Raw genomic sequence first — 19521 nt, 5'->3', positions numbered from 1 at the left:
GGAGAACTGCATTCTTGGGTTATGTCATACTTCATTGTAAATTAAATATTAATGAGAAATAACAGACATTTTCATTATCATTACGTCTAACAAAAAAATGATCCCTTAACTTTATGCTTCTTTTCTTCATTAATTGTAGATTAGAACTACAAAAGCAGGAAAAAAATGCTTCTCACAAGAGTGAAGTGCTCACCTTCTTTGTTCCTACTCAAGGTAAACGTCAATCATCGCATTTTGACAATCAAAAGCTAACATTATTGATGGAAAATCTCTTCACTTTAACTGCTAGCCCTTAGATGAGCACTGCCCAATGACTGAATAAGCAAGATCAGGTCACTGCAAACGCATGTGATTTCAAATAAGCATTCAAGGTTTTCTCACTGCCCCAAATGGGCTAGCAATATCTCTCCCTGAGCTTCAGCTGATGCTCTTGATACTTACTAGCTCTGCACTGATTAATGTCATTCTATATTTTTTAACATGACAACATTAAAGGGGCCCTGAAACACTTTTTCAAGTAACCATAGAATGAATTCACTGGAAGAGCTTATTGCCTCACCTATTCAACGCCGCAAAAATTTTAAGAACCCGTTTAGTGCGAGTGGAGTTACAAAGATTTGTCGCATGCTGCGATTGCATTCTCTCCTCTTGTCCCGACGAAAGCGCTGAAAGCTAAACAGGGAGGGACTGCAGGGCGACAGAAAAATATCACGCCCCCCTCGTGACCTTGAGCACTTTTTTCTTTGTTTTTTCTTAGAATGTGCAGCTTTTTCAGTGTGATCGCACGCGCAAGCGTGGACAAGTAGCGGCATCCCGCGCCGATCTCTGTAACGAGCGAGCGCGCCATGTTCAATTCAGCGAATGGCTGATAGATGGGCTTAGTACGTGTGACTTTTGGGCATATTGCGTGATTTGTCGAGAGAAGAAAAAGCATTTTTAGATGACTGATAATTCATTCTGAATTCTAGGCCGCCTGCTGCACTGTAATATTTGGCTCACATATTGTCAAGAGCCTTTACTACCGATTGGCAGCGTTTTCTCACCATGCTCAAAAAGTGTTGCAGGGCCCCTTTAAAAAGCTTGTGTTACAGAAATCATGGTGTTGGCATCAATGGTTGCAAGAAAAAAATCAACACTGCTGACGAGCGAAAAATCATGAAAATGCAAATAATGAAAAGCAAAGCTACGGGTATGAACAAATCAAAGCCAGGCCTTCTGCATGGCAAGCCACTGTCCCACCACATAGCCACAACAATGCTTCAAATTGTTTTGAAAAAAAAAAAAAATGCTGTGCTGGCTTTACGTAGCAAACGCCTCATAAGTGTCAGAAGTGTCAAATAATAACATGCATCACTTTATCTGAACTGCATGAGTCAGTGGTTTATAGGCCCAGCCATTAAAAAGTGCTCGGGCATAATTCATTATCCACTAGCCAGAAGCAAAGCCTGGCTAGTTGATGAGAAGGAAATGCCAATGGGGCCCAATTGTGCCACTGCATTTTATCTTGAAACTTTTTTATTTTTTTAAATACGTCAGCTAAATGATAAATTGCAATCATTGCACCACCACAGCCTCCTAATTGACAGACCTTCTGTGGGGTTACATGCATATGCAGCATACACTCACCTGCAATTGAAGGAAGCTATCTCTATAAATCAAGCATTGCCTTGTCAAAGTCGCACTGAGATTAAATCATTTGCAAACTAGGTGACAAATAATGTGATCCATTTTATTTTATTCTTCTTTCATTAAAGTTGAGAATTCGGCACTGATATGAAAGTTGTTAAGCATCAAGTGCGAATGTTGGTCATAAACAGGAGGTCACAGCTGAGAAATTTTGGCTCATTCACATTACAACAAAACTAGCGAAATCACAAGCAGGAAGGGCATCGAAACAAACTGCGTTTACAGAGCTGTGATCGCTGTCAGACTGCCACTTATGAACTAAACAGTGTAACCATTGCGTGGTTTTAGCTTACCACTTCAGTTGAATATTTAGAAGGTAAAAAAAAAAACCGATGTGCTTGGTGGTTTTAACAGTTATCTGGTTTAACCGTATTCTGTTAAAGCAAATGCGATGCAGGTTGCTTAACCTTGGCAGGTACATTGCTGCCGACTTTGTTGGGCAAGCGCACAACACATAATGATGTTTCTGCAAGTAAACAAATATTTTTTGCTTTGTGCAGGCAAAAAAACTACACTGTAGACAGAACTTGTCAAACAGCTTACATAAAAATGATGCGTACTGATTAAAGTCACATGTCTTCTGGAGCCTCAGGGAAATCGCTGCACATCAAGGCATCTACAAGCTCGTCAGCCAAGTCTTGGACGCTCACTGATATCTCGCTCTCAGTATCAGATGGCTGAAAAGAGCAATAGCTACATTATTTCATGCTATTATGCACAGACATAGCAGTTGTATGTAACTGTCACGCAAATAAAAATCTATTTCGGATTGCCTCCTACATGTTCCAAGATAACAGTGACAGTAATGGAGTTCATAGAATGAATGGACACAATGGTAGTATTTTTATTCACGAAATGTCAAACTCACTTCCCAATGTCAACATGACTGGTAAAGCATCCCTCGTGTAAGCGCAGGGGATGTAGGTTTAATATCACCTTCATCAAGTTCTTATTTCACTTTCGTGTTTAGTACTTCCTCAACTCATCTCTGCATTTCAACTGAACAAATTTTCTCTATGCTTTCTGTGGCTTCATTCCAGTGTTCCTTAATATACCTGCTACATCCAAATGACTCAGGGGAAAGTTACAGTAGCGGGATCACAAACAAACCTGGTTTAAAAAATAGACAATGCGATTTGCTAACAAAATGGCAGTTGCATCATCATACAGGTTTCAACAGCACCGGTCACCAGTTAATGGGCAGTCACTGATGGGGGCAAGCAGCAAAGAATTTGAACACGCTAGTCTACTGCCGGGTGCAGCAGATGCAGTATATATAGGTGGGTTATAGACTGCACATCTTTATTCAATGTTTAATTCCTCAGGAACCCCGCAAACACCTTTTTCTCCCATATATACATTTTATTCTAACAGTGCCTGCCACTTGAACTGCTGCATTGCTGCTGAGCTTGTTATGGCAATATTATCCACACGCAGTCAAAACATGTACATTTCAGTTTAAGCACTCCTTTTTTTTTTAATTGATGCCTACTAATATGGCAAAGTTGCCACAAGGCTCACAGTGTAGTCGCTATTCAGTGCCGTTTTAGAAACTTAAGAGAAAAAAGGCAAAGTCTCACAAAATAATAGGTCAGAACATGGTGTATTTCTGGATTTTATGGCATACTGAGAAAAGCTTATTGGCATCTCGAAGGCAGAGTAATGAGTATATAGCGTTGCACGAGTGTTTTCTTCCTTTGAAGGTTGCAGATGGCTGATAGTTTGCAAGGTGCTGAATACTATCAGCTCGTGCAATGTTCACAGGACATTTACAGGACACACAGGACAACTAATCACAGGACTGTTTATACTGAGTGTACCGCAAAGGTGGTTTACCAGATCCCCCTGACTTGTGGTCTTGTCCACATTGGACAGACCTCTCAGCGCTTTAACGATAGGGCTAGACAACACAATAATGATGTCAAGAAAAAATTAGGTAGCCACATAGCAGAACATTCCAAGCAATGCGATTGCATGCCTTTATTTCAGAACACCACTTTTTTGAAAAAAGGAACAACAAAAACAGAACGTGAAATAGTCGAGTCGTACTTGATCAGGAAAGCAGGAGATAAGTGTGTCAGCTGCCTGTCTTCGGCGTTGCAAGATAATGAGGTGGCTTTTCTTTCTACGCATTTGGATGCTCGATAATTTGATTGCTTGTTTCATGCTGTAATATTGACCAATGTAATCTCCTGTTGGATGATGTGTGCATATGCACAAGATTGATGCGAGGGTATATCATGTTTTTCGATTCAAATAAACGTCAATTGCAACTTGACGCTCTTTCCTTTCGCTGATTCTTCCCTGGCGGTCTGCGTCGTCTTATTTTCTTGCTGTGTAAACCAACTTGCCCAAACCAAGGTATTGTTGCAATCTCTGAATTCAAAGACTGCAGATTCTGACACATCTTTTTGTCCACTTGACTTTCCTTGATCTTGTATCATAATTACTACAAATAACATCCCTCATCACTTTCTTGGCATTACTGTCTCTCAGTTCTCATTAATATTGCATCTACCGAAAAAAAAAAGAGCTCCTAAATTTCCCTTTTTTTCGACGAATTCTGTTGGTTCTTGATAGATTTGGGAAACTTTTGCAGCAATCGACTCATGAGGCAAAAAAACTCCAGTATCGAGGCCATTTGCTGATTACTTGAAAATGTGGTTAATTACCCATTTATGAAGAGATGAGATTCAAAAAGTAAAGTTTTTCCAAAAATACACATCTTTTGTTCTTAATTGCTTTCACAAGTTTAGTTTCTCTACTCGCATAACAAAAGAAAATGAAATAAAGGTTGCAGGCGACTTAGAAGTAGGCTAAAATCACTTTTAATGAGAACTAGGTGGCTATAAAAAACTAAAAAAAGCTGATTGAATCCCCTGAAAATTTTCCCCTGGCTGCTTGCCACTGCATTTTGCATGAGGAGTTCACCAAAGCTACATGCTCAGAATAACCATGACTCCCAAGCTCTAATAATAGAAGAAATCATTTGAATAACACATCATTGCCACAGAGATGAGCCCTCATTTCTACGCTGAAAATGCCTTTTTTTATGGGGTGCAATTTCAGGCAACTTCTTGAGTTTTGATGCCTTGTTTTTAGTACTTCTGATGGCCAGATCAACATGAATCTTTTGCCACATATTTCTTAACACGTAAAGAGCGCAATTATTTCCTTTAAAGTACGATATCCATCATATGTTTATTATGGCCTTAATGTAAGCAATTAGATGAGCCAAGCCTTTACCGCTTCTCACATTACAATTTTTCTTGTTCGTTTAAATGTATATTGCACACACTTTTTTCATAGTAATTTACATTCTACAGTCAATGTGAAGCAATATGAGCCATTGATGACTCATAATTATGAAAGGTTAGTGTCATAAAAAGTCTCCAAGATGGTAGAAAATGAATACTAAACACCTCACTAGAAAAGTGATTACATATTTGAAATCTGTATAATAACTTATGTAAACAGCAAAAGTTTCCTTACTTTGGGCTACAAATTGAAGAAATCTTTCTTTTTTTAATTGCATCTCCCTTTAAGCGGTACTGACACAAAATTTTGCGGCTGAGATAGCCTGCGGGATCGATTCCCATGAACATGTGTATACCATCTACAAGATATCAACAGTGAATATAGCTTGGAAGGCATTTTAAAGTATTTTGAGGTTTGTGTGAGCGATTGACTGTATCGCGCTACTGACACCCTCAATGCGTCCACTTGAAGACCCCCTAGTTTCCTCATGTGACCACGCTGCACTAAGTTATGACGACGTCATAGCCTTCATTTTTCTTTGGTCGTGCTTGGTGCAGCAGGCTATTACTCGGCAGCTGCTTGCAAGTACATGGCTGCAACGCACGAGTTGAAAGCTTTGTGTTTGATGGCATTGTTATCTTGTTTTCTGTTTTAAAAAGCTTCTTGATGCGAGTTGCACTGAAGTGCATCACAGTTCTGTGTGCTGGCATGGTGGAGTGTTGCATGCACTAGGTGATAATAGTTGCACCCGGTGGCTTGTTTTTGAAACCAAAACTGACACAGGTAAGTAATAACAAGTTTGTAATCAATTATCTGCCATGCACTGCAGAAAATGATGTGTAGTTTTATGACTAACAGGCCTAAGGGCCTGTTAGTCAACATTGCAGCAGGAAAAAAACAAAAAACAAAAAAACAAGAGGCCAACATTTTTGCGTCGGTAACCCTTTAGGCATGTATACACTGCAAGAGGTGGCAGATGGCGGTCCGAAAGTGGAATGGTTGCAGTGAGCAAAAAGAAAAAAGATGCGTGTGTGAAGGCAAGAGCCAGAAAGTTGGTGAGTGAACAAAGCACTGGCACTACGTCTACTCACCGACACTGCATCTGGGACAGCATCAACACATCAATAATTCTCCTGTACGAACTTATCACACTGTGTTGGCGTCTGCACTCCTGTTCAGCTCATTATGCTAGAAAAACTTACAAGTGGTGGCGTGAAGAAATAATGAAAATAAGAAGCATTCACATACAAAGCCTTTATATCAAATGATGCTACATAAACAGCCAGAAATTTTACAGGAGCAAATACATGCTGCTGAAGGACACTGCTGACAAGCTTTTCAATTATTAGCTTACCAAGCATGAATTTTTGAAGGCTGCATCACACTAGTACTTATCATATGCTATCCTGCATTTGCAATGTGGCTACTCCATCTATATTCACACAACATTGGGAGTGTGACAATACATTTTAAAATGTCGGATTGTGACTCTGCAATAATACAAAAGTGCCACACTTGCCCTCCCCCTTTTTTTATTTCTGCAATAGCCTTTCACATTCAACACTGAACAGCAGTGCCAGGCACACTAACATTTTCAAAGAAAGAAAAAAAAAGGCACTTTTTAAAGAAACAGGCTTGCCAAGTGTTTTACCTCGTCATCTGCTCCCAAATTTATGATTTTGCGGGCTTCATCCAAGCGTATTCCGATGTCAACTGCCATCACCTCCAACTTTTGTCTGAAGCATGAAAGAGATATTTTGCGTTGGCCCATAAAATGGATACTGAAGGAAAAGCAGTAAATGTACAAACTTTACCAGTAAATACTTTGAATATTAAGGTGTGAAGCGAGTTGAAAAATGCAAGTTTGTTTCCAAAATTACATATTTCTTGTTTTTGTTTGCTTTTGCAAGTTTAATTACTCTACTTTCACAACAAAACAAAAAAACAAATGCAGATTATAATCAAACTTAACGTAGGTTTCAATCACTTTGAAAGAGCACATGATGGCTACTAAAACCAAAAGAGCTCATTGTCTAGAGTTCCCTGGAAATTAATAGTTAACAGTTAATTCAAACTGACGCCTAGCTCCCAGCACAGTCCTGTGTATTTCTGTGGGAAAAATCTTGCAATTATTTAAACATGTTGGTATCCACAATGATTAGTTCCAACTGGTAACTCATGGTTTTTATTGCTCTCTGCAGAAGTTGGCCGAAAGGAATCACAAAGTATTGCAACACCAAACCAAACCAAATTTACTAGAGATGTAAAACAACGAAACAGCAACATTTCTCAGCACACAAGAATGCGGACGCTGTGCTGGAGCTCTTTTGGGAAAGCTGCAGATTATGCTCATGGAGTCGCAACAGAAGAAACGCAAGGAAAAGAAAATGACTGATTACATTAATTTTCTTTGCATTAACCCCTGCATGTACAAAAATGTGTTTTGTGGTGTAAATAGAATAATAGGTTTCACATTAAGGCTCACTGCTTAAACGAATGCGTGTGTCAGTGCTTCTTTACCATGTATCATACACTGATCAATCGCGTTCACTGTTAGAGCTCCATTTAGGTTAATTTACGAAATTCCCTGCCACAAACGTGTAGTAGAGTCTAGTTAATGATAATGAGCCTAGAGGTGGCTTCTTTGGGTTCTGTCCAAAGTGTGGTGCGATGTCCGTTCATTGCAACTCTGCCTCTAATACGAACTCTGCTTAATTCAAAGATTTTTATAGTGCCATACAAGTTCGAATTAACGAGCTTTTACTGAAGTCATATTTTGAGACAACTCCTGCAAAATGATAGGAAGCTTCCCTATAAGCTTCAGAAGTATGCACCTTGCATTCAACAGACTCACACTTGCACTGCATGCTTCGCAGATTTACCGTATAAACCGGAATATAAGTCGCGATTTTTTCAATAAAATAATAAGCTAAAGTCGCCCCTCGTCTTATATAGCGGTGTCTAGCCAACAGTGCAACGCTGTCTGGCAACATATGGCTTGCATGTGCTTGTGAAGCCAGACGCGGCCATATCCGCATCCAAATCCAATCGCAGTCTGTTTTTTTTTTTTGTGTGTGTGTTCGTGATTTGCTTCTGATCTGTTCCGAGTTTTCGCTCCGCTTGACATTGCGCTGCATTTTTAATGGCCTTTTTTTTTTTTTCGTTCACTGAATATGTCTAGCGGTGCGAGGAGGCAGTACTCAGCTGCGTTTAAACTAAAAGTTGTTAAGTTCACAGAAGCGAACGGGAATATGGCTGCTCAGCGCCGCTTTGGTGTATCAGAAAAAAGCGTGCGCTATTGGAGGGCGCAGAAAGGGAAGCTGCAGATGTGCAATCCTCGAAAAATGTCGTTTCGTGGAAGAAGTGCCGTTCATCCGCAGCTGGAGGATAAGCTAGCGGACTTTGTGCGGGAAGTTCGCGCGCGCTCGCTGCCAGTGACCGTGGATACGATTCGCAAGAAAGCCGTGGAACTCGCTCGGGAAGCTGGGCTCACGAGAGAAGAGCTTCGTGCACCGAACTCTTGGGTGCGTTTATTTATGCGACGCAAAGGATTTTCTCTCCGGCGGCGCACATCCATCTGTCAAAAGTTGCCGGAGGAGTTCGAGGACAAGCTCATAAACTTTCAGCGCTTCGTAAACCGGCTTCGGGAGCAGAACGACTACATGATGGGGCAGATTGACAACGCCGATGAGACCCCCGTGTGGTTTGACATGCCTTCGTCGACCACGATAACGCAGCGCGGCGCCAAAGATGTGAAGCTGCTGTCCACTGGCAACGAACACTAGCGCTTCACCGTCATGCTGGCATGCACGGCAGATGGCAGAAAGCTTCCGCCCTTCGTCATTAGGTCCGTTCGATTCACCTGCACCGGTCGGAACCGGTTCACGGCTGTGCACGGGAAGTTCAGAAATTGTGCAGCGTGAGTTCAGCGGTGCAGGCAGAGCACGACACCCGAAACAAATGACGATGTGCCGACAAGGTGTTGGCCTTATTTCTTTTCGGTTAATTTACACCGTTCATCAGACACTGACCTATGGCGAAACGCACATGCGGACAGTTTATGAGGCGCAAACATCTTGAAAATACACAGCGCGTTTGTAGAGGCAGGTACGGCGCCTAAGCCACCTACGTCTAAGTGCTGCGTCGTCTGCTCAGCTGCACACGCGGCTGCACCAAGCCGGCACCGTCAGCGAAGGAGGTGCAGGAAAATAATGAACCGGTGCTGCACCTCTTCTGCACCTTTCGAAACGAATGGCAGGGTTCAGCGGTCGTCAATGCTGCACCGCTGAAACGAATGGCAAGGTGCAGCACCTCGTGAACTGGTTCACGTGGTGCAGGCGAATCGAACGGACCTATTTTAAAACGCAAGACAATGCGATGGTGCGACAATGCGACAGTTGCGATGGTGGTAGAGGGGAGCTCCGACGATCGGGATGGGGTGCGCCCAATTCGCAAATAAATGTGGTTCGGCAGTTTTGGGTTGTTTTCCTTTTTTTTTCTTTTTCTGTAACCTGAACTTGAGGGGTCGACCTATATTCCCACTCAACCTATAGTCCGGTTTATACGGTACTTCACTAATCCAGAAATGTTGCAAAAAGCAAGTACAGTGCACTGTGAATAACAGAATACAGGCACTAAAACCAAAAAGAGCATTATTTTCACTGTAATATTGACTGAATATTCTGCTTTAACATGTTTTTTAACCTTAGTTCATTGTCTTCTCGAATTTAATGCCATAATGCAATCAAGTGGTTTTCTGTCACACTTAATCATACCTAACTTGCCAATACCTAACCATGGGTGATATGTTAAAGCGATACCTAACCATGTTTAACATTGTTAATAACTGACAGAAGGCATTCTGGAATATTGTCTTTTGTGCGAGTATTTTGGGATGGAATTAGAATTCTGGGTATTGCCAAAACCACAATTTGATTGTTAAACACGAATTTGTGGTGAAACCCATTAATTTTGACTACTCATGGTTCTAACATACTTAAATTTAAGTGTACTGGGTGAGAAAAAAATTAACTGTTCAACTGCTACTTTTTGGCTGTAACAAACTTTCTACCTTCATATATTTGCTACTGGGCCAATAATGTGTTTGCTAAGCTAGCCTGCTAATTTTTGTTGCACTAATAGAAGTCTGCTCGAAGAAAACAGTTTGTGCCTTTTGTATGTGAGCAGCTTTCTGGACCAAGTATCTAGCGAGTACCGCAACTGCTTTGTATAATCATAGTTAGTATAAAGCGTGCAAGTTTTGGGATAAAGTGTGCAGTCACTGTTATGTATAATGAAGGTTACAAGTATGCAACAAGATGTGTTGAAATTTTGCATTTTGGATGTGCAGTACGATGCATTCCAGGCAACACCGGAAACAAAAATGAGTTCCTGTTTAAAAGCCTGTCTTGTCTCCAAGCAAAATAGATTATCGTAATGATAGATGGCAGTCACTAATTCATTCTTTCAACAAATTGGGCACAAATTTTGCTGATTACAAAAGTGCCATATTATGCTGCTGTCCCTACTTGTCACTGTCAACAGTGAACAGCTAAATGCGCCAATTCAATTAAGCTTTAACCACGGGAAACGCTCAACAAGCGGGTTTGCATATGAAATAAATATCCAAAAAAGGTGACAAAAGATCTAGCAGAAGTCTTTTTAGAATTTTGGCAAGAAGTTTACTAGGCTTCTAACAATATATTCATAGTAAACATTTACAAAAGTTCTTTAAACAATCTAGGAAGACGTTTTTTAGAATTCTTGTAAGCAGTTTTCTAGCCCCATAATAATGTGGCATTCGCACAGCTTAAGGAGGTTTGCAAGCTGCTTAGGTGTAAATACCATCTCAACAAGACTTCTTATATACCTTTGGACTATCTTCTTTAGACATTTACTAGAATTTTTTTAGCTTTTCGTGTGTTTTGTGGGATGTATGATGTAAGAAAGAAGGTTTCATAGAACAGGCTGGCCGAACACATGAAGCAACTGGCTACAAATAGACCAAAATAGGGTAAAATAACGAAAATAAAGGAAAAAGAACTGTACTTCCGGGCTATATCTTGACTCTCTGACAAGTCAGACAACGGCGCGTATTCTCGAATGTAATGACGGCAACTTCTCCCACAAGTACACACCTAAGTTCTATTCTAAACTATACATCGGATTTTTTGCACATTCCTTTTTCGTTGTGAACGAGGCTCCCGTGCTGAAACTGAAACGTTCTGCTTTTCTGTGAGCATTAATGGTCGGTGCTCATTTTAACTTCATAAGCTCGAAATAACACCCACAACAACAGAGAAAGAGAGAAGTGACAGTGGCACAGCCAGCGGCTGTGCCAGTGCCCTCATGTACGTGGCGCACTGTGGCACGCCGCCGGTAACTTTTACTCCAACTTTGCAGATTGTGTAGTCTGCAGAAGTCCGCACACATGAAGCCACAGCAAAACACCGCTGTTAAAAAATGAAAACACTGCGAAGTCACGGTAAAATCAACGCATGGAACCGCTAGCTTTCCTTCGCCAGAGCCAGGCAAGATCACGTGATCCAACCACGCACGTCACAGCAATTGCAGCGCTCGCACCTCCAGGGGTGGGCTTGCGCCCAATACTTGATGTGTTGTATGAATGCAATTTTGGTGTTTAATATTAGGCGCAGGAACTTATGCTAATTTTTTACAGGCAGATGCTGACAATGCAGATCGATGCCAAGATTAAAATTAAAACAATCTTTTTTGCAGAATAAGATGCAAGTGATTTTTGTGCGTTCAATATAAACTCATTTTCTTCTGACTATTGAGGGACGTTGTCAAACCTAACTGAACCTGACATTAACACCCTAAAAGGTGGCACGATTTAAAAAACTTCATGTACATCACCAACATATGTGCAGCGAAACGTATTGCATGGGGTGTACAGGCACAAAGAATTCTTTTTGATAATAAGAGCACAAGTCAGTACTCGCACCTTGCAGTGCTCCCATTTCCTAAACAAATTTCGGGACAAAAAAGTTTCGACTTGAACACGAAATGTTCGATTGGACAGGTAAATTTCGATTACTGTCACCATTCTAACCCATACGTCTGAGCAGAGTTGGCAGTTCATTTTGGCCGCTTTTTTAAGGGACGGCGCTGATGCTCCACCTGTAAAAGCGGATGGCACTTCGTGTTTTAATGTGGTTGCATGAGGATTTGTGCGTATCCGTGTGCTTGTTCGTGTCCTTTCTCGTGCTTTTTTTGTGTCCGATCGTGTGTGGGGGCAGTTTGCGTCATGTTTCTTGTGATCGAGTACGATTCTTTGGTGTGCACATGTGTGGCAGACGGTTTTTTAGTCGTGTGATACCGCGAAGCTGTTGTGTACCGCTGAGCAGCTCGAACGCAAAAGAAGATGCTACATTGACGCACAACGCAATCCCCTGTGATCTACAGTTTCAAAAAGCATATCGGGATGCGTATTTTCGAAACAGAGCACTTATTTTAGTCACAAATGAGCGCTGAAGCAGATGCACGCCGTCACGCCCAGACGACAGCATCAAATAACCCTGCCAAACGTTCTCTTCAGGGGCGTACGCAACGAAACAAGCGAAAACAAGCATCAAAAGGCGCACAGGGCATGCCTTTACCCTCTGCACACGTGGCAGCTAACCTGCACAGGTGAGGAGAAATCGAGACATTGAAGCGAGCCTCTTTAAGAGGTGACCGTTTCGCAGACGAACCCAACAATGTCGCACCAACCAGTGAGACGAAACCCTTTCTCCTGGCTGCCGCCCTGGTATGTACGTGCTACGCATAGTACAATTACTTGGGATGTTCGCGAAACCGGAAGGATCCAAACAAGATGGGTCGGAGGGTAAGACAGGGTGGTGACCATCGGCCAAGATGTGATGTTTGAGCAGTATGAGTGAGTCGTATAGTGCAGTGAGTCAAGGTTGAAGAATCGAGTTATGACGCCGCTGGAGTACTTTATTGCAGAGTGTCGCCTGAATGATGACCAGTGCTGGAGCTTGTTTCAGTATTTCCTTGAAGAGCAATTTTCGAGACATGTTCGAACAAATGTGGAGTACATGCGTGTGGTGAATATTTGGAGCCACAAAGTGTTCTTGCTCAGTTTATGATGTGTGACATTGCATTTGTAGCGTGGTTTGTTCCCGTTGTTTTAAATACCTTCTAAGTGATTTTGTGAGTTGTACTTGGTAGCTGCGGAATGTGCAGTTTGTGTGACGCCTTTGCTAAGAACACATATTGCTGCACGTGTGTGCCAGTGGTGGCCACAACGAAGCAGCGCGAGTGTCCTTGACCGAGTGCAAAAGATGAAGAAGTCATTGAAGTCTTGTTTCTGCGATCGATAAAGTGTATTTGTTTGAGGTGCTTTGTGTGCTCGTCGATCCCGTGTCGTCACACTGGTGGAGGTGCTGGGTAGTCTTCATGCTTGGCACCCCTTCGCGGACCCGACATTCGAGCCCGGAATTGCTACCACCCGTCGACACACCAGTCCATTGTTTTAGTCGCCGTCTGCGAGGCCTGGCTCCTGAGCTCAATCCTTTGCCAGAAACTGCCAGAAATCGCTTGCCGCCTTCAGCCACCATGGCTACTGCAGCTTTATCGCACATGACACTTCAGAATCCCATAATTCCTGACTGCTTTTATGGTGAGAACTATGAAGACGCGCAAGACTGGCTGGACCACTTCGAACGCTGCGCGAAGTACAACCAGTGGGCCACCCCAGAAGACAAGCTCGCGAATGTGTACTTCTACCTGAAAGACAACGCCCAGATGTGGTACATCAACAGGGAAAGAAGCAAGGCTACGTGGGACGACTTCCGCAACCAGCTGATTGACACCTTTACTAGTCTCGACAGGAAGGAGAATGCGCAACATCTCCTGGAAGCTCAAATTCAAAAACCAAATGAGAGCGTTGCTATGTTCACCGAGGACATGACCCGTCTTTTCAGCAGGGCAGATCCCGAGATGCCGGAAGACAGGAAGCTGCGGTATCTTATGCGAGGCGTGAAGGAGCAACTGTTTGCTGGGCTTGCGAGAAATCCACCAACCACAGTACCCGAGTTCACGAAAGAAGCCACAGCTACTGAACGGGCCCTACAGCAACGATACCACCAGCAGAACCCGGTCAACTTTCGAGCGAGTAGTCCCGTTACGACTGCGACGAGCGCGAGCCTCTGTGACAACGACAGGCCTCTGCGGGAAGTCATCCGGGAGATCTTGAGGGAAGAGCTTTAGATGCTTGGTTTAATTCCAGCAACCGAACCGACGCCCGCATTGTCTTTTCTTGCTGGTTTCGTCAGGGATGAGGTCTGTCAGGCTCGCTCTTCATCCGGCTATGATGATGTGCGACATTTTACTTATGCTGATGCAGTCCGACGCTCCGTCATCACGCCTTCGGCACAGCGGACTCCAATGACTGGACCACCACAAACCCCGCAAACACAGCCGCTCTCAGTGCCGACGACTTTCCCAACCGCACCGATCTTGCCGACAAGACGAATGCCATTTAGCTAAAATGTGAAGCCCACAACGTGGTTCAATAGTGGGTCCCCGCTTACCTACCAGTGTCGAAAAACCGATTTGTAGCGTACCGCTGACTCCGACCGGTATGCTTTCATTGTGGCGAAGCTGGGCACGTTTACAGTTTGCCGTTATCGCGACACTCAGTACTCGATGTTCCCTCGCTATCATGATTACCCTACGTACGACGATCAACGCTCCTATGAACACACCGCCGCAGAATCCAATGAGTCCCGGGTCACGTTCTCCATCTCCTGCGCGGGGCACTTCACCTAATCGTCGCAGTTTTGCCGACATCACCAGGGGCAGGTCCCCTAGCTCGCAACGGGGAAACTAGACGCAGCGACCTCGGGGGGTGGGGTTGCCAATAATCGAATTTCCGAACAGCCCCCATGGCAGACATAAGACTGCTCGAAGCCGCCGATGCCGAAGACGACGACAGCAACGACTAATACGAAGAATGAAACAACTGCAGACGTAACCGACGTTATCAGCGCTGAACTCGTTGTTCACATTGAGGGCCACCAAGTGACGGCTCTTGTGGACACCGGCTCCCACTTTTCTATAATAAGCCTGCAGCTAGCCGACAGACTAAGGTAGGTGAAGATGCCATGGCACGAACCCAATATAAGAACTGCAGGAGGTCTGTTGATGACACCAGTTGGAAAGGGCACGGCCCGACTCTTCTTCACTGGTTCCACCTTTGTCACCACCCTCGTTATTTTTCACGAGTGCTGTAAACAGCTCATATTGAAAATGGTCTTCTTGTGCGAATACGGGGCTGTGATTGACATCCGTGACAGAAGCGTAATGTTCGCTATAAGCTTGGAGACTGCTACAGATGAGGAACACAAGCCACTTCACTTCCGTATTGCCGATGACGACGTCATACTGCCGCCACGAAGTTGTTCCCTCGTATCCGTGCACTGTGACATCTTACAAAACGGTACTGGCATCGCTGAACACATCAAGGAGCTCGCATTCACTAGCGGCATTTCTGTTGTATAATAAAGAACTGTGACAGTCAGAACTGTTATTTGAAACCTGGTAGGAGCATAGGCCTAGCCAGCAAAGGCAGCGATAACGTCCGGCGCGAGCGTCTCGTGCTTAGCACTCACGATGTATTTTCCGAGCTATGCATGACCCACTACATTCATCATTACATATTTCCCCCTCGCTGAAGACGGGGCCAAGTAGGTGTTCTAAGGTGTCGTGAGAACAAGTGGTTCGTGATACGGTTTGAGACGATCCACGTGTACGATTTCGCGTCCTCGGCCACGCAGGTCCAGAGTTGGCATGAGGGGTTCGATGAAGTAGTTGACAGTGGAAGTTTTCTCTATGACGCGATAAGGCCCATGGTACCTGCTGACGAACTTTGTAGATGTACCAGGAGCAGCAGTGGGAGGCACCGATTGCCAAACAAAAGAGTTGGGCGAAAACTGGTAGTGGGACTGTCTATCGTCGTGACGAAATTTTTGTAGCCCTTCTTCTTGTGTTGTAAGGGCGCGAGCTAATTATAGACATTCTTCCGCATACCGAGCGGCTTCGGAAACTGGTGGGCCTTCGGATGAGTCGGGTCGGTAGGAGAGAATGATGTCGATTGGAGATGATGGCTCTCGACCATAGAGTAAAAAGAAGAGAGAAAAGCCTGTCGTCGCTTGAGGTGCCCTGTTGTAAGCGTACGTTACGTAGGGAAGGATAAGATCCCAGTTCGTATGGTCGGAGGCGACATACATAGAAAGCATGTCACCAAGAGTGCAGTTGAAACGTTCGGTCAAGCCGTTGGTTTGTGGCCGATATGCGACGGTAGTACAGCGGTGAATCACACGGCATTCAGCAAGAAGTTCTTGAATAACATCCGCGAGAAAGACGCGGCCTCGGTCGCTCAAAAGTTCACATGGAGCGCCGTGACGCAGAACAAAACATTGCAGCAGGAAAGACGCGTCACGTGCCGTCGCGGCTGGTAGAGCGGCCGTTCCTGCATATCTCGTGAGATGGTCGATCGCTACAATAATCCAGCGATTCCCAGCTGATGTATATGACAGAGGACCATAAAGGTCTATTCCAACCCGGTCGAATGATCGCACTGGGCACGGTAACGGCTGCATTGGTGCAGTAGGATGGCTAGAATCGTGCTTGCGACGTTGGCACTCTGTGCACGATCGAATGTACTTTTGAAAGGAATGTGTACATGCCACACCAATAAAACCGAAAACGTAGCCTGGCGTAGCTTTTAAACAAACCGGCGTGTGCACACTGCGGATCGGCATGGAAAGCAGCACATATGCTAGCATGGAGATGCCTGGGTATGACGAGTAGCCATTTGCGGCCGTCAGGGTGGTAGTTGCGGCGATAAAGTATTCCATCATGGATGGCGAAGTGAGAGGCTTGTCGGTGTAGCACTCGAGATGGTGGGTGGGCGAGTGTTTCAGATAGATAATCCATCAGAGACGCAATCCACGAATCTTTGCACTGCTCCACAGCCATGTCGATGGGTCCTGATAGTGGAAGTAAGTTGTCTTGGATGGAGATACGCGCGATATAATCAGAAACAGACGAACACGAAAGAGCATCGGCATCGGCATGCTTTTGGTCTGAGCGATAAATGACAGCTATGTCGTACTCTTGGAGCCATAAAGCCCACCGTGCCAAGCGTCCGGAAGGATTTTTGAGGGAGGATAACCAGCAGAGCGCGTGGTGATCGGTAACAACATCGAAAGAGCGGCCGTACAGATAGGGCCGAAATTTGGTAATGGCCCAGATGATTGCTAGGCATTGTTTCTCACTTACCGAATAATTTTCTTTTGTTCTTGTAAGAGTGCGGCTCGCGAACACAACAACATATTCTTGGTAACCAGGCTTTTGTTGGGCGAGTACAACGCCAAGACTGACACCGCTAGCATCCGTGTGGATTTCTGTGGGAGCGCTTGAATCGAAATGTCGCAGTATGGGTGGTGTTGTTAGCAGTTCACGGAGCTTCGCAAAAGCACTGTAGCAGGCTGGAGACCACGCAGATAGATTGCTGTCTCCCTTAAGTAGCTCTGTCAGAAGTGCTATGATCGAGGCGAAATCCCGGACGAAGCGGCGGAAGTATGAGCAAAGCCCAATGAAACTACGCAGCTCCTTGAGAGACGCAGGCCTCGGGAACTCGCTAACAGCACGTAGCTTAGCGGGGTCAGGGAGAACGCCATCATTCGACACGACGTGTCCGAGAATGGTCAGCTTGCGTGCTCCAAAGTGACACTTCTTCCAGTTTAGCTGGAGACCAGCTGCAAAAAGGCAGCGTAGAACCTGTTCCAGCGACGAAGGTGCATAGGAAAATCGGGCGAGAATACCACATCATCTAAGTAGCACAAACATGTGTTCCATTTGAGGCCTCATAGGATAGCGTCCATCATGCGCTCAAATGTTGCCGGCGCACTGCATAGGCCGAATGGCATTACGTTAAATTCATATAAGCCGTCTGGTGTAACAAAGGCAGTTTTTGGTCTATCATCCGGATTCATGGGCATTTGCTAATACCCAGAGCGTAGATCAAGGGAGAAAAAGAACTCCGCGCCTTGTAAACAGTCGAGGCCGTCATCGATTTGAGGCAAAGGATAAACATCCTTTTGTGTTATTTTGTTTAGGCGACGATAATCTACGCAAAAGCGTATTGTGCCATCCTTTTGTTTAACTAAAACAACCGGCGACACCCAAGGACTGTTTGATAGTTCAACGACGACGCGCTTTAGCATGTCACCTACTTGCCCATCGATGACACAGCGTTCAGTTGGTAAAACATGGTACCATCGCTGTCGTTGTGATGGGTGGTTACCTGTGCCGATCTGGTGGCATACAGCAGATGTTCGACCTAAGGTAGCGCTGTGACTGTCAAAAGACGGCCGAAACTTGTCAAGGAAGCTCAAAAGCTCACACCTCTGTTGTGGGTTTAGGTCTTCGTCGATTACACGGTTGAAAATGTCTGCAGTGGAAAGGCCATTCCCGGAACTACAGGAGAGGGTACTGACTTCCGATGATCTATCAGGAGCGTCAAGTGTAGCGATGGTTTCGAATGATTCGAGTGAGCCTATACATTTACCCCGAAGCAGCGTAATCGTGAATGGGAACGGATTCCCCACAGGCACGTCGTTCCCACCACCTTGAAGAGTAACGAGAGCGGTTGGGAAGGGTGATAGGCGGCGATGAACGAAAGCAGCGGAAGACGTGAAGAATGCGGTAGCGTCGACGACGGCGGAACATGACACAGGTGCAAAGACAGTAGCGCGCGGAGGGATCTGAGTGTCGTCACTAATGACCAACTTCGCGTAGGAAGGGCGATCATCCGCAGGTAAAGCATCACCAAGAGGACAAAAGACAACTTCGGCACGGGCGCAATCAATGACGGCTTGGTGATGGGAGAGAAAGTCCCAGCCTAAAATGATGTCGTGAGAATAGTGCGGGAGTATTACGAACTGCACTGTGTAAGGCACTCCTTGAATTACAAGTCTGGCGGTACACTTTGCCACAGGCTGCACAGGCTGTGCAGTGGCAGTATGAAGAAACGAACCCAAGTAAGCCGTCGTCACTTTTCGAATTGCACGGCAAACTTTTTCGGAAATGACAGAAATGGCGGCACCAGTATCAATAAGGGCAAGTACAGGTACACCTTCAAGAACGGCATTAATCACATTAGGCGGCGAACGAAGAGGGCTTGTGCTTTGCGATGAGGACGCAGTTCTTGCCTCGAGAACTGTGTCATTTAGTTTACCGCGTCGATTGGAGGGGGCGTCGGCGCATCGGGGAGGGCGAGCGACGACATGGAGAAAGAGATCGGCAATCAGAAGGTGGTCATTGGCTTAGTTGAGGAGGGTGCAATTCGGGGTCTGGAGTGCAGAGAAACGTGTGGTCGTACTCATATGAACGCGGGTTTTCACGTGAATGGAGCGGGCGGCAGCGGCAAAGACGTGCGACGTGTCCGGGTAGACCACACGAAAAGCAGATCGGTCAGTTGTCGGCAGTGCGGCAGGGACTCGGTAGAGGCAGTGCAGCAGGGACTCGGCAGGGACTCGGTAGACT

The 19521-nt window shown here is 44.9% G+C and overlaps 1 protein-coding gene across 1 annotated transcript in view; it reads right to left on the bottom strand.

The window, feature by feature from the left end:
* Window positions 1-19521, bottom strand: part of LOC119176530 (uncharacterized) — a 196611-nt gene that overhangs the window by 36127 nt on the left and 140963 nt on the right. The window contains exons 13-14 of the mRNA XM_075877830.1: window positions 6596-6725; window positions 2247-2363 (exon numbers count right to left, since the gene is read on the bottom strand). Coding sequence (XP_075733945.1) covers window positions 2256-2363; window positions 6596-6725 — 238 coding nt within the window. The 3' untranslated portion in view covers window positions 2247-2255. The remainder of the gene's footprint in view (window positions 1-2246; window positions 2364-6595; window positions 6726-19521) is intronic.

The sequence above is a fragment of the Rhipicephalus microplus genome, chromosome X (genome assembly GCF_043290135.1).
Source record: "Rhipicephalus microplus isolate Deutch F79 chromosome X, USDA_Rmic, whole genome shotgun sequence".
Taxonomy (NCBI): domain Eukaryota; kingdom Metazoa; phylum Arthropoda; class Arachnida; order Ixodida; family Ixodidae; genus Rhipicephalus; species Rhipicephalus microplus.
This window is presented reverse-complemented; position numbering and strand designations above follow the sequence as displayed.